At 30.4% G+C, this 13890-nt stretch overlaps 2 protein-coding genes across 2 annotated transcripts; both read right to left on the bottom strand.

Moving 5' to 3' along the window:
* Positions 1 to 7590: 7590 nt before the first annotated feature.
* On the bottom strand, positions 7591 to 10738 carry LOC127082930 (protein MAIN-LIKE 2). Its single transcript, XM_051023158.1, has 4 exons — positions 10453 to 10738; positions 8759 to 9403; positions 8516 to 8677; positions 7591 to 8090 (listed from the first exon to the last, which is right to left on the bottom strand). The coding sequence occupies exons 2-4, from the start codon at positions 9398 to 9400 to the stop codon at positions 8073 to 8075; spliced, it is 822 nt and encodes a 273-aa protein (XP_050879115.1). The 5' UTR covers positions 9401 to 9403; positions 10453 to 10738; the 3' UTR covers positions 7591 to 8072.
* Positions 9535 to 10444, bottom strand: LOC127081671 (xanthine dehydrogenase 1-like). The gene has a single exon (XM_051021902.1). It carries the CDS (start codon positions 10123 to 10125, stop codon positions 9535 to 9537), a length of 591 nt encoding a protein of 196 aa, XP_050877859.1. The 5' UTR covers positions 10126 to 10444.
* Positions 10739 to 13890: the final 3152 nt, after the last annotated feature.

Raw genomic sequence — 13890 nt, 5'->3', positions numbered from 1 at the left:
TTGGTTTGCTTTGATCAAAATTATGAATTGAGATACTTGGGAGGCATATTTGATGTATGAGAGCTTTGGGAACCATTGACATGCTTGCTTTCATCTTCCCTTGACTATATCAGTGCACCTAGGATCTCCTAGAAGTTTTGGATCTTGTGACTGCTCAAGCTACAAACAAAAGATGTTAGTGACATATTTTTGTGTTTTTGGTTAGTGAATAAAATGAGAGAAGCAATAATATACAATTCAAGTATGCTTGGTGATCTCAAACCAATTCTCAAAAGTTCCCACCCCAAAGGTAAGAAGCCAAGATGCCTATGATCCTTGAGGCAAAATGCAAATGCAATGATATGATGCCATGAGGGATCTTAGGGTCAAAATTGGGATCTTACAATTATTATTATTATTATATTGTTTGTGTTCTTTGTTATATGATTGTGGTCCTTTTTGAATTTTTTGTTATTGTTGAAATTATGAGTGGAAGTGAAATAACTCCATATTCTTCTAGAAGGGCTTCTATCATGGAAGACTTTACAAAAATATTGAATACTTAACTGAATTGCTTGAAAATAAAATAGCTTATCAATTAAAGAGCCGTGATAGTGCATTATGAAAAATATTTTCAAAAATTTCAAGGAGAAAAGGAGATGTGTAGCTAGGCAATTTGATGATTAAGATGAATTAAAATAAATTTTGAGAAACACATATACATCATCTCATTATTAAAGGGAACTCCATAAAAAATCCACTATAACATAAGGTTTCAAGAGTGTGGAGAATTACTATAGAGACTTTGAGAATCCACTATAACATTAGAGAGGATAAAGATATTATAAGAGTTAGGTTTAAACTATGAGATTAAAGATGTTATTGAGTTTTATTCATAAATATTAAGAAGTTTGTTCATATGTCATCCACTTGTAAACAACAATTAAAGAGAAAAAGTACTTATAAAAGTATTCCTCAAACAAGAAATCATCACATTGAAAGGACAAACACAAGAGGCAGGAGATTCTACACTAACATTGGCTAAGAAAGATAAGTTTTTTAAACTTAAAGATCCACCCTCTAGTTCATCTTATCATTTTTCAATGAAATGTTTGAAATATTTAAGAAAGGTCAAATAAAATCAAATTACTAAAAAAAACATTGATTGAAAAAAAAAATAGTACTTATTATGCCACATAAACAGGAAATTTAAATAAAATAAAATTTATCAAGGGAAATAATTATTTTTATTAAATGGGAGGTTAAAAATATTAAAATAGATTGTAAAGATAATAAATCTTCCTTTCTTTGCAATTATTGAAACTGAAATAATAAACCAAAGTAACAATTTTGTCAAGGTTAATATTGTAGATTCCGATTTTGAGTTGGTCCAGTAAAAATTGATTTTAGTAGGGAAGATCACAATTTGATTTCCTACACTTGTAATTAAAGAAGAGTTAGAATTTTTTGAAGTCAAAATTAATCTCTAAACTGAATTTATTGATCCAGTAAATCGGATATTAATGATGGAAAAAAATAATAACCATGCGACAGTTTTGTTATGCATTTAACAATTTAACAGTTTGTCTCTTAAGTCAATATAAGTTAATGTTAGAAATTATAATAACGTATAAGGTATAAAAAAGTTTGTAAAGAGTATAATGAATAGAAAAATAGGTTATAATTTTGTTCTATATAAACCATTGAAACTAGTTTATCCATAACATTTCTTTTTCCTGATTATATTATTTTGAAGCCTTTTGAAATGGCCAAGTATTCTTTCATATTAATTATCTTTTTTATCTTCATTTTCTCAGATATATTATTTTTTGTCTAACCTTTTGTATATATATTCGCCTCAGTTCCTCTATTTCAGAACTATTAACATTTGACTCTTTTCTTAGTCTTGTCCAGGTGACTGATGGTGTTTACAGATTTAAAAGGTACGAAGCACAAAGTACATATTTATATATTTAGGTTAGCTGTGTATGTCGGTGCTTCGCATTTGTATGGTTCTTGATTTTGTTACTTTCTATTTTTTTTATGACATCATTCATATATTTACATATTTATATGGTTCTTGATTTTGTTATTTTGTTGATGACATCATTCATATATTTACATATTTATATGGTTCTTGATTTTGTTATTTTGTTGCATTATCATTAGGGTCCGAATACATTGAGAAGGTGAGAGTAATGTGGAACAAGATAAAACAAAATAATTTTAGGATTATGATATGTTTGTTATATTAGGTTTCGTTAGCATCAGGTTCTGAATCCTTTGGTTTATTTCTATTGTTGAAATAATATGCATAGGTGGAATCTTGTTGGAATTCATTTTGATTTCTTTTTATTTGCGAACGGTAACTTAAGCGAAACTGAATCATGGGAATTTTGCAAATAATGTTCAATTTCGTTGGTAGAACTTGTTCAACGAATCTGAAGCACGAGTTTCTATTAGTCCTATTGAGACGAGCTAGTTAGATATGACTAGTTGACTTAAGAAAAAAGTTACTACAATATTTTATATATGACTGGTTTTGCATTATTGTTTGTGTTTATCAGAAGTGAGAGTTATTCTTTTTCTAAACGCAGCATACAAAATCAGTCACATATGTTTTGTGAGCATCATACTCAATTAAAGTGTAAAATCCAATTATAGATCTAAATGAAGATAATTACATTCACACACACGATGGTGAGGTCTGGTTAGTAGTTAGCCTATATTAAAAGTCAATATCATGAATATGAAAAGTCATACCAACTGATTCGTTGATTCATTTACTCCTTAATATTGAAAAAGTACTTCTAGTTAACTACAAAGAAAATGAAAAAGTATCATTACAAAAACAGAAAATTTGGTTTAGAGTTGTTCAAAGTTTCTATTTATTAGTACCATATATTATTATTATTATTATTATTATTATTATTATTATTATTATTATGAAAGTAAACTGATATTTGTACTCAAAACAATGATAAATTGTGAGTGCCCTGATTTAGGTTAGAGATAATCAGGTTAGAGATACATTATTAAGCGATTTTGCACAAATTCTGTTTTATTTATACAAGGGATTTTGCTTTTGCAGAAAATGTCAACAAAAGGATCATCTAAACTAAAGACTTTGTGCACACTGTGGAAAGATTTAGATGAACCTTTTAAAGCACGGATTAACAATAGAATAGAAAATTATGGTGAAGGTTATACACTGTTAAGAGTTTTAAGGTTTGTCCAAGATAACTCATCTGAATTTTCAACATCATTGTTTGAATTGTTCATGAGTTATTATGGACTCCAAGAAAATTATTATTGTTTTCATGTTTGTGGTCAAAACATGAACGTCACATTGGAGGACGTTCTGTTTTTGACCAACTTACCCATTACGGGCCGAACACTTATATCTGAAAGCAATAAAGACCATATGGCTTTTAACAGAATTTTTTCTTTACCTGACACTCATAAACTTAAGTTAACAGTGTTGAAATTTTTTTGCTACGATATAAATAAAATTGATGATGATATGATCAAGGCCGTCATCCTCATGATCGTGTCATGTCTGATCATTCCAAGTGGGGATGGACAAAATTGCAAAACCACCTACGTCGAATTTATTGAAAAATTAGACGAAGTATACTCCTATGCTTGGGGAGCGGCAATATTATCCTATCTATATCAAGGTCTGAAGGAGAATAATTTACGGAATAAGAAAGTTGACGGCTTTGTATGGCTGATAATGGTAAGTGCATATTTTTTCTTATATCTTTTTTCTTCTTACCTCTTTGTTTGATAACTTTTTAACCAACTTTTTTTTCATAGGGATTCTTCTTTTATCATTTTAAAGGTCTTTATCAAATCCTCAATATTAATGCTATTAATGCGGAGGAAGATCATATGCCTAATACGCCACTATTGACATATTTGATAAAAGCTCTTTTCAAACTCGGCCAAAACCGCCACACAAAACCCCATCATCAATTAGGACAAAAGTTTTAGTTGATACGTAACTTCTTGGATATGGATCATGATGTAAGAAATGATTTTATCAAGAAGTTACGTATCAACTAAAACTTTTGTCCTAATTGATGATGGGGTTTTGTGTGGCGGTTTTGGCCGAGTTTGAAAAGAGCTTTTATCAAATATGTCAATAGTGGCGTATTAGGCATATGATCTTCCTCCGCATTAATAGCATTAATATTGAGGATTTGATAAAGACCTTTAAAATGATAAAAGAAGAATCCCTATGAAAAAAAAGTTGGTTAAAAAGTTATCAAACAAAGAGGTAAGAAGAAAAAAGATATAAGAAAAAATATGCACTTACCATTATCAGCCATACAAAGCCGTCAACTTTCTTATTCCGTAAATTATTCTCCTTCAGACCTTGATATAGATAGGATAATATTGCCGCTCCCCAAGCATAGGAGTATACTTCGTCTAATTTTTCAATAAATTCGACGTAGGTGGTTTTGCAATTTTGTCCATCCCCACTTGGAATGATCAGACATGACACGATCATGAGGATGACGGCCTTGATCATATCATCATCAATTTTATTTATATCGTAGCAAAAAAATTTCAACACTGTTAACTTAAGTTTATGAGTGTCAGGTAAAGAAAAAATTCTGTTAAAAGCCATATGGTCTTTATTGCTTTCAGATATAAGTGTTCGGCCCGTAATGGGTAAGTTGGTCAAAAACAGAACGTCCTCCAATGTGACGTTCATGTTTTGACCACAAACATGAAAACAATAATAATTTTCTTGGAGTCCATAATAACTCATGAACAATTCAAACAATGATGTTGAAAATTCAGATGAGTTATCTTGGACAAACCTTAAAACTCTTAACAGTGTATAACCTTCACCATAATTTTCTATTCTATTGTTAATCCGTGCTTTAAAAGGTTCATCTAAATCTTTCCACAGTGTGCACAAAGTCTTTAGTTTAGATGATCCTTTTGTTGACATTTTCTGCAAAAGCAAAATCCCTTGTATAAATAAAACAGAATTTGTGCAAAATCGCTTAATAATGTATCTCTAACCTGATTATCTCTAACCTAAATCAGGGCACTCACAATTTATCATTGTTTTGAGTACAAATATCAGTTTACTTTCATAATAATAATAATAATAATAATAATAATAATAATAATATATGGTACTAATAAATAGAAACTTTGAACAACTCTAAACCAAATTTTCTGTTTTTGTAATGATACTTTTTCATTTTCTTTGTAGTTAACTAGAAGTACTTTTTCAATATTAAGGAGTAAATGAATCAACGAATCAGTTGGTATGACTTTTCATATTCATGATATTGACTTTTAATATAGGCTAACTACTAACCAGACCTCACCATCGTGTGTGTGAATGTAATTATCTTCATTTAGATCTATAATTGGATTTTACACTTTAATTGAGTATGATGCTCACAAAACATATGTGACTGATTTTGTATGCTGCGTTTAGAAAAAGAATAACTCTCACTTCTGATAAACACAAACAATAATGCAAAACCAGTCATATATAAAATATTGTAGTAACTTTTTTCTTAAGTCAACTAGTCATATCTAACTAGCTCGTCTCAATAGGACTAATAGAAACTCGTGCTTCAGATTCGTTGAACAAGTTCTACCAACGAAATTGAACATTATTTGTAAAATTCCCATGATTCAGTTTCGCTTAAGTTACCGTTCGCAAATAAAAAGAAATCAAAATGAATTCCAACAAGATTCCACCTATGCATATTATTTCAACAATAGAAATAAACCAAAGGATTCAGAACCTGATGCTAACGAAACCTAATATAACAAACATATCATAATCCTAAAATTATTTGTTTTATCTTGTTCCACATTACTCTCACCTTCTCAATGTATTCGGACCCTAATGATAATGCAACAAAATAACAAAATCAAGAACCATATAAATATGTAAATATATGAATGATGTCATCAACAAAATAACAAAATCAAGAACCATATAAATATGTAAATATATGAATGATGTCATAAAAAAAATAGAAAGTAACAAAATCAAGAACCATACAAATGCGAAGCACCGACATACACAGCTAACCTAAATATATAAATATGTACTTTGTGCTTCGTACCTTTTAAATCTGTAAACACCATCAGTCACCTGGACAAGACTAAGAAAAGAGTCAAATGTTAATAGTTCTGAAATAGAGGAACTGAGGCGAATATATATACAAAAGGTTAGACAAAAAATAATATATCTGAGAAAATGAAGATAAAAAAGATAATTAATATGAAAGAATACTTGGCCATTTCAAAAGGCTTCAAAATAATATAATCAGGAAAAAGAAATGTTATGGATAAACTAGTTTCAATGGTTTATATAGAACAAAATTATAACCTATTTTTCTATTCATTATACTCTTTACAAACTTTTTTATACCTTATACGTTATTATAATTTCTAACATTAACTTATATTGACTTAAGAGACAAACTGTTAAATTGTTAAATGCATAACAAAACTGTCGCATGGTTATTATTTTTTTCCATCATTAATATCCGATTTACTGGATCAATAAATTCAGTTTAGAGATTAATTTTGACTTCAAAAAATTCTAACTCTTCTTTAATTACAAGTGTAGGAAATCAAATTGTGATCTTCCCTACTAAAATCAATTTTTACTGGACCAACTCAAAATCGGAATCTACAATATTAACCTTGACAAAATTGTTACTTTGGTTTATTATTTCAGTTTCAATAATTGCAAAGAAAGGAAGATTTATTATCTTTACAATCTATTTTAATATTTTTAACCTCCCATTTAATAAAAATAATTATTTCCCTTGATAAATTTTATTTTATTTAAATTTCCTGTTTATGTGGCATAATAAGTACTATTTTTTTTTTCAATCAATGTTTTTTTTAGTAATTTGATTTTATTTGACCTTTCTTAAATATTTCAAACATTTCATTGAAAAATGATAAGATGAACTAGAGGGTGGATCTTTAAGTTTAAAAAACTTATCTTTCTTAGCCAATGTTAGTGTAGAATCTCCTGCCTCTTGTGTTTGTCCTTTCAATGTGATGATTTCTTGTTTGAGGAATACTTTTATAAGTACTTTTTCTCTTTAATTGTTGTTTACAAGTGGATGACATATGAACAAACTTCTTAATATTTATGAATAAAACTCAATAACATCTTTAATCTCATAGTTTAAACCTAACTCTTATAATATCTTTATCCTCTCTAATGTTATAGTGGATTCTCAAAGTCTCTATAGTAATTCTCCACACTCTTGAAACCTTATGTTATAGTGGATTTTTTATGGAGTTCCCTTTAATAATGAGATGATGTATATGTGTTTCTCAAAATTTATTTTAATTCATCTTAATCATCAAATTGCCTAGCTACACATCTCCTTTTCTCCTTGAAATTTTTGAAAATATTTTTCATAATGCACTATCACGGCTCTTTAATTGATAAGCTATTTTATTTTCAAGCAATTCAGTTAAGTATTCAATATTTTTGTAAAGTCTTCCATGATAGAAGCCCTTCTAGAAGAATATGGAGTTATTTCACTTCCACTCATAATTTCAACAATAACAAAAAATTCAAAAAGGACCACAATCATATAACAAAGAACACAAACAATATAATAATAATAATAATTGTAAGATCCCAATTTTGACCCTAAGATCCCTCATGGCATCATATCATTGCATTTGCATTTTGCCTCAAGGATCATAAGCATCTTGGCTTCTTACCTTTGGGGTGGGAACTTTTGAGAATTGGTTTGAGATCACCAAGCATACTTGAATTGTATATTATTGCTTCTCTCATTTTATTCACTAACCAAAAACACAAAAATATGTCACTAACATCTTTTGTTTGTAGCTTGAGCAGTCACAAGATCCAAAACTTCTAGGAGATCCTAGGTGCACTGATATAGTCAAGGGAAGATGAAAGCAAGCATGTCAATGGTTCCCAAAGCTCTCATACATCAAATATGCCTCCCAAGTATCTCAATTCATAATTTTGATCAAAGCAAACCAAAGGGTTTGAGGTTTGTTTCCCAAGGAAGCCGTAATTTATCTGTTCATCAACTATGCGTTGCTCATGAAGCAACCTCAACCTATGATCAAATGCAATCAAGGGAAGTTCTTTAAATCATCATTTCATGCATATTTGAACTTATTTGAGTATCCTCAATCATCAATTCATCAAGATATGAGGTGTAGACTTGAGAAGTTGATCAGTCAATTCATATGACTATTTTGAAGTACACTGAGACCTAACTTTTAATGTGTTTGTCAAATGGAGATAACCCCAAGAGAAACAATGTTCTTAAGAATCTTATGAACAACTTTCATGTTCATAAAAAATTTATTTGAAGCTTGGAAGGTCATCATCCATTTCAAAACATTATAGGTCATTTTGACTAAAACCCTAATTTTGGGTCAACTTCCCAAGGACATAGCTCCTTCATTTTTCATGATTTTGAGGTGATATTAAATGAATTGGAAAGATTAAGTTGTCTACTTAAAATGTTATGTTGACCTTCAATTGTAATGGGATGTTGGCCTTCTTTGGGTGGATTTTGCCGGTTTTCTCAAGTGACTCTATCAAATATGCCAGTTTTGGCTTATCATGAGCCTGATTTTCCTCCACAGCATTATTGAAGATCGAATAAAGACCTCTAAAATGAGAAAAGAAGAAGCCCTATGAAAAAAAAAAGTTGGTGAAAAAATTATCAAAAAAAGAGATAAGGAAAAAAAAATGATAAGAAAAAAATGCTCTTACCATTATAAGCCAGGTGAAGCCGTCAATTGCCTTATCATCGGTCTTCCATCCCTTCATACCTTGATACAAGTATGCTAACATTGCAGCTCCCCAAGCATAGGAGTTAACTTCGTCCAATTTTTCGATAAATTGGACGTAAGAAGTCTTGCAATTTTGTCCATTCCCATTTGGAGCAATCAGGCATGTCACAATCATGAGAAGGACAGCCTTGATCCTCTCATCATCATTTCTATTTGTATCACAACAAATATTTCTCAACGTGACTAGGGAAAGTAGAGATGAATTTTCTGAAAAAAGTCGATTGAAAGCATCTCGATCTCTATTGTCAATGGGGACAATTGGTCGGCCTATAATAGGCAAATGGGTCAAAAATAAAACGTCCTCCAATGTGACGTTCATGCGTTGTTGACCACAGACCTGAAAATAAAAATCATTTTCTCTATGTTCATAAAGTGTCATGAACTCTTGCAGCAAATATGTTGAAATTTCCACACGTCTATTGGGGATAAGTCTCAACAAAGAACTACCATCACCATTATTATCAATTCTGTTGTTAATTAAGGCTTTAAAGTCTTCATCTAATTTTGACCACAAATCGCACAAAGTTGGCAGTTTTGAACTTCCTTTTGCTTTTGTTGCCATTTCCTGCATTCATATAGTCACATATAATATTAATTTAACACCAATCAAACTGATGCGAACCCGAAAAAACCGCAACTTACAAAATATATAAGAAATGGATAAAAATGCACAAATATGAAAATAGTGTATTATTTCTAAAACTGTGCAATACAAAATCCACAGACAGCAAGATCTATTCGCTCTACATAGCACACATTAACTAGCTCAGTAAAAGTCTTGAATTTATGTTGGGAAGAAATAGGTTCCATGTGTACGGATATTTGCTCACATGCATCTAAAACCACTGCTCCATACATGTCAGAACTTGCAGAAGGTGTTAATGGAGAAGAATTAGGAACCTTATCTGTACTTGTATCTGATATGAAGACAAAATTAAGGAGGATATTGAAAGTTGATGCCGCAATTTGTGCAACTTTCGTCTGTAAACCTTGCCACATTTCCATACCATCATGGCTAACTAAGACAGTTCCATCTGTATCGACATTAACCAAAATAACAACTCCTTGAGTCTCAAACTGTGGAAGCACAACTGAGATTAGACCAAGGTTCGGAGGTGTCGATGAATGAGTAACAATAATAAGCTCTATATTGGCATGCCGAAGAGACAAAGTGGACACATATGAAGCGGTTGGTAAGAGAAAGTTAAAGTTCAGCCTCTTGAGTGGCGGCGGAGCGCATGCCAGAGACGCCGGTGACATGGATGAAAAAGTTGACAAAGTTTGCATAATATCAGTCACCACACTATTTTCAATCGAATCCAATGAAAGTACACCTTGAGATTGGATACGAAAGACCCTATTTTTTTGAACACAGAAACTCTTACTGATACAGGTCAGGGTCAATGCTAACAGTGGTGTCTACATGGGTGAATTCCATATTGCAAGAGTAACCATTGAACAATACTCAACCTAAAATAACCATACTCGATTCCTAAATCCACAAGAGAATCCCTAAATTGAAATTAACTAACTCCCCAAAATCATAATACAGAGGTATTGCTTATATCCTAATTTCACAATCCCAAAAAATGAAAGAAGAAAAAAAGAACTTACCCAACGCCAAAGCAATGTCAATCAGAGATTAGTGATCGGTGTTAACAGTGGCAAATGGAACCCGCGGCGGTGGTGGACGATGAGCTTCGACAAAATCTGCGAACAAAGCCAAAGAAAGAGAAGAAGCGGTGTGGCACTGTGTGTTGAGAGAAAGAGAAGAAGCGTATGGCACTGTGTGTTGAGAGAAAGAGAAGTGGAAGCGGAAGCGGTGTGTTGAGAGAAAGAGAAGTGGAAGCGGTATGTTGTGTGTTAAAAAAACGTTCATAAGTGGAGGGAAGTTACATTAACAAACCTATATTTTTTACCCAGAATGCTTCTAATATGTAAATAACATAGTTATAATGAATTTTTTTCTTATTATATTTATAATTAATAATTGATTAAAAAATGGTTAAAAAATATCTATCTATTTATTCTAAATCCAAAATTCAAAGTTGTACAAACTTTGGTGATAATCATAACCCTAATGCTTATGTGACATTCTCTCTAACCTTTATTATCAAATAACATTTTCTTATAATATTCAACTAATATAATATAATAGAATATCCAATCAATATTATAAATAATAAATTAAATAGATATAATATAATATTCAATCAATATTAAGATTAATAATAATAATAATAATATAACAATTTATAACATCTAACTTTTATTATCTAATAGCACTTTCTTAGAATATTCAACTAATATAATATAATATAATATTTAATCAATATTATAAATAATAATAATTTCCCCCCATATATATATATATATATATATATATATATATATATATATATATATATATATATATATATATATATATATATATATATATATATATATATATATATATATATATATATATATATTAAAATTTGAAATTGAAAGTGAATATAACCGTTTGTTACAAGACAATTAGAGTAATTAATTTTAAATTAGAATTAAAAATGAAATTCATTTTAGACATTTTCTTCTTTCAAATGGTTTTTTTTAACAATCCTACTTTTCAATATAGCAATTATTGCTATTTTTTTAATTATACCCTTCAATTATTAGTCTGTGCGATTATACCCTTCATAATCGCACGGCTGAGGGGGTCGTGATGCTCGTCATCGTCGCTGTGGTCGGACAGTGGTGATGTGGAGCGATGGTGGGGTTCGCCTCTTGTCTTCTTGTGGGATGGGGAACCGCGGTTTTTGCGAGGGGGAGTATGACCCCTCTTTTTGTCGACCGTTCTTTGTCTCTGAGGTAGAGACGAGGAACGGGTCTTCTCCAAGGCTTCAATGCGCTGGGCTTGTTGTAAGAGGAGAGTATTCGTATGGTTGAGAGCGGAGAGGACGACGACCAATGCGGGATCTGCATTGGTCGACAAGGATGCTGAAAGTTGAGGGACGACGGGCTCGTCCGTGGGGTTCTGGTTAAGTTGGTTCTCCAAAAGAGGATCTTGATGACCAGCGTCTTCGGAATCAGGTGAGGCGGTTCGACCGTCTTTTCGGTCGAGCAAATCTTGAAGTACGGGTGAGATATCTAGTCGGGTTTGTTGGCGGGAGAAGAAAAGTTGTTGTTGCCAGAAGGGAGATTTGTGACACCCTTAAATTTATTAATTCTTTCTATTTATATTATGAAAAATATTATTTTGTCCTTTAATTATATGTGTTACAATTTTTTAATTGGTAATACTGAACATGAGTATTAGCTAAATAATTGGATGTTATGAGTAATTATTGTGTATTGAATTAATCACATATCTACAATTAATTATTTTAAATTATTTTTTCAAAATTACTTTTTAATTTGTAGGTTTGCACATTAGACACATGTTAACATATAAGTCTGACCATAATGTGTACATAGTTGTTAATTTAGAAGATCCTTTTGATGCCATTTCCTGCATTCATATATAGTCACATATAAGTCATACAAATTCCTACTTTCAAGTAGAAACAGACAAAAACCTCAATCAAAAACTTGAAATTTAAATGGGACAAATTTCCAAGCATCTCTCTCAAGAAATGAGGTGTTTCATTGCTAACACATAAAAAAATTCATATGACAACATCCAACTACATTAAACAATAGAACATTCAGGCAAAGTGTTTGTGGGTTAAAGCCATTACCTTTAGCTCTCTACTGGCTGCTGCAGTGTGATTTAGCTCTCTACTGAGGTGTGATTGCCGAAATAGTCAGCCCAGGATAGATAGTAATAAATAATAGTACTAATCTTCCATCTACCCAAATTATTATTTTCAATGCTTTCTGCCGGAACAACATGTTTGCCGAAATTATTTTGCTACAAGATGTGGAAGATGATGCTCCACATAGTTGTAGCAAAATAATTGGGCGACTACAGTACGATATTTGATTTTATCATGCAAGTTAATAAATAGGGGTATAGTAGTGGAAAAATAATAATGATTGATGCATCGGAATTGTAAGTGGACAATTAATTTGAGACAAAAAAAAAATGCAAATGAGACATTTATTATGAGACGGAGGGAGTATTAATTATGGTAAGAGTGTTTAGTCCAAAATAACTTTGATTCTTTTATTGTATCTTCTAACAAAAGCAACAAAAGAAGGAGTGATTTTGTTTTCTTGTTCATTGTGAATAATTTCAGCTATAATATTATTTCTTCAACGAAATCTATTTTATTTAATTCTCCGATTAACCGAATAAAATCCGACTTTTACTTAATAATCCAAATACACTTCCCAAAATAATACCAACAAATCCGATTGATCCACGAACTTTGATTAAATTCTTAAATAATTTAATTAACTAATTAATTAAATTCAGGGCGTTCCAGTATGCAATTAGAGAATGTTGAGATATTAGATATATATCAAATATAATTCAAGTTAATGTTGTAGGAAAACATTAGATGAAATTCAGATATGACAATGTTCCTTCAGAAATCAACAAGTTGAGATGTAGGGTCTATTATCATGCTCTGAAGTTTCTTCCTGATTTAAAAGATAAGTTTCCTCCTGATTTTAAAAAAAAATTTTGATTGATTATGTTTTGTTATTTGTTGATTATGTTATTTAGGTGTATTTTGAAATTTATAAGGTATGTTCATAATAATTCCTCAATCTATTATTTTCTTTTCATAAATTATTACATTTGATTAACTATCTAAAATTAAAGATATTTGTAATTGAAATTATTTCTAAATTTTAATATTTATTTTGTTTGAATTAATAAAATTAAATAATTCCTCAATCTATTATTTTCTTTTCATAAATTAATACATTTGATTAACTATCTAAAATTAAAGATATTTGTAATTAAAATTATTTCTAAATTTTAATATTTATTTTGTTTGAATTAATAAAATTAAATAAAATTAACAATAAGATTTTATCTTTCAAATTAAACTAATTATTAATTATAATAAAATATGTATTTTTTTTCTTTGCCTACCCTCTAGGCCTCTGCCTAGTGCT

This window comes from Lathyrus oleraceus, chromosome 5 (genome assembly GCF_024323335.1).
Source record: "Lathyrus oleraceus cultivar Zhongwan6 chromosome 5, CAAS_Psat_ZW6_1.0, whole genome shotgun sequence".
NCBI lineage: Eukaryota > Viridiplantae > Streptophyta > Magnoliopsida > Fabales > Fabaceae > Lathyrus > Lathyrus oleraceus.
Note: the sequence above shows the minus strand (reverse complement) of the source record. Positions and strands in the feature narration are given on the sequence as shown.

What these genes read in the sequence shown, in the direction of transcription:
- LOC127082930 (XM_051023158.1), bottom strand. Translation starts at nt 9,400, where the DNA reads ATGGCAACAAAAGCAAAAGGAAGTTCAAAACTGCCAACTTTGTGCGAT. An exon ending in GCTTCACCTGGCTTATAATG is followed by an intron (nt 8,678 to 8,758) that starts GTAAGAGCATTT and finishes TTTTTTTCATAG; the next exon opens with GGCTTCTTCTTTTCTCATTT.
- LOC127081671 (XM_051021902.1), bottom strand. Translation starts at nt 10,125, where the DNA reads ATGCAAACTTTGTCAACTTTTTCATCCATGTCACCGGCGTCTCTGGCA.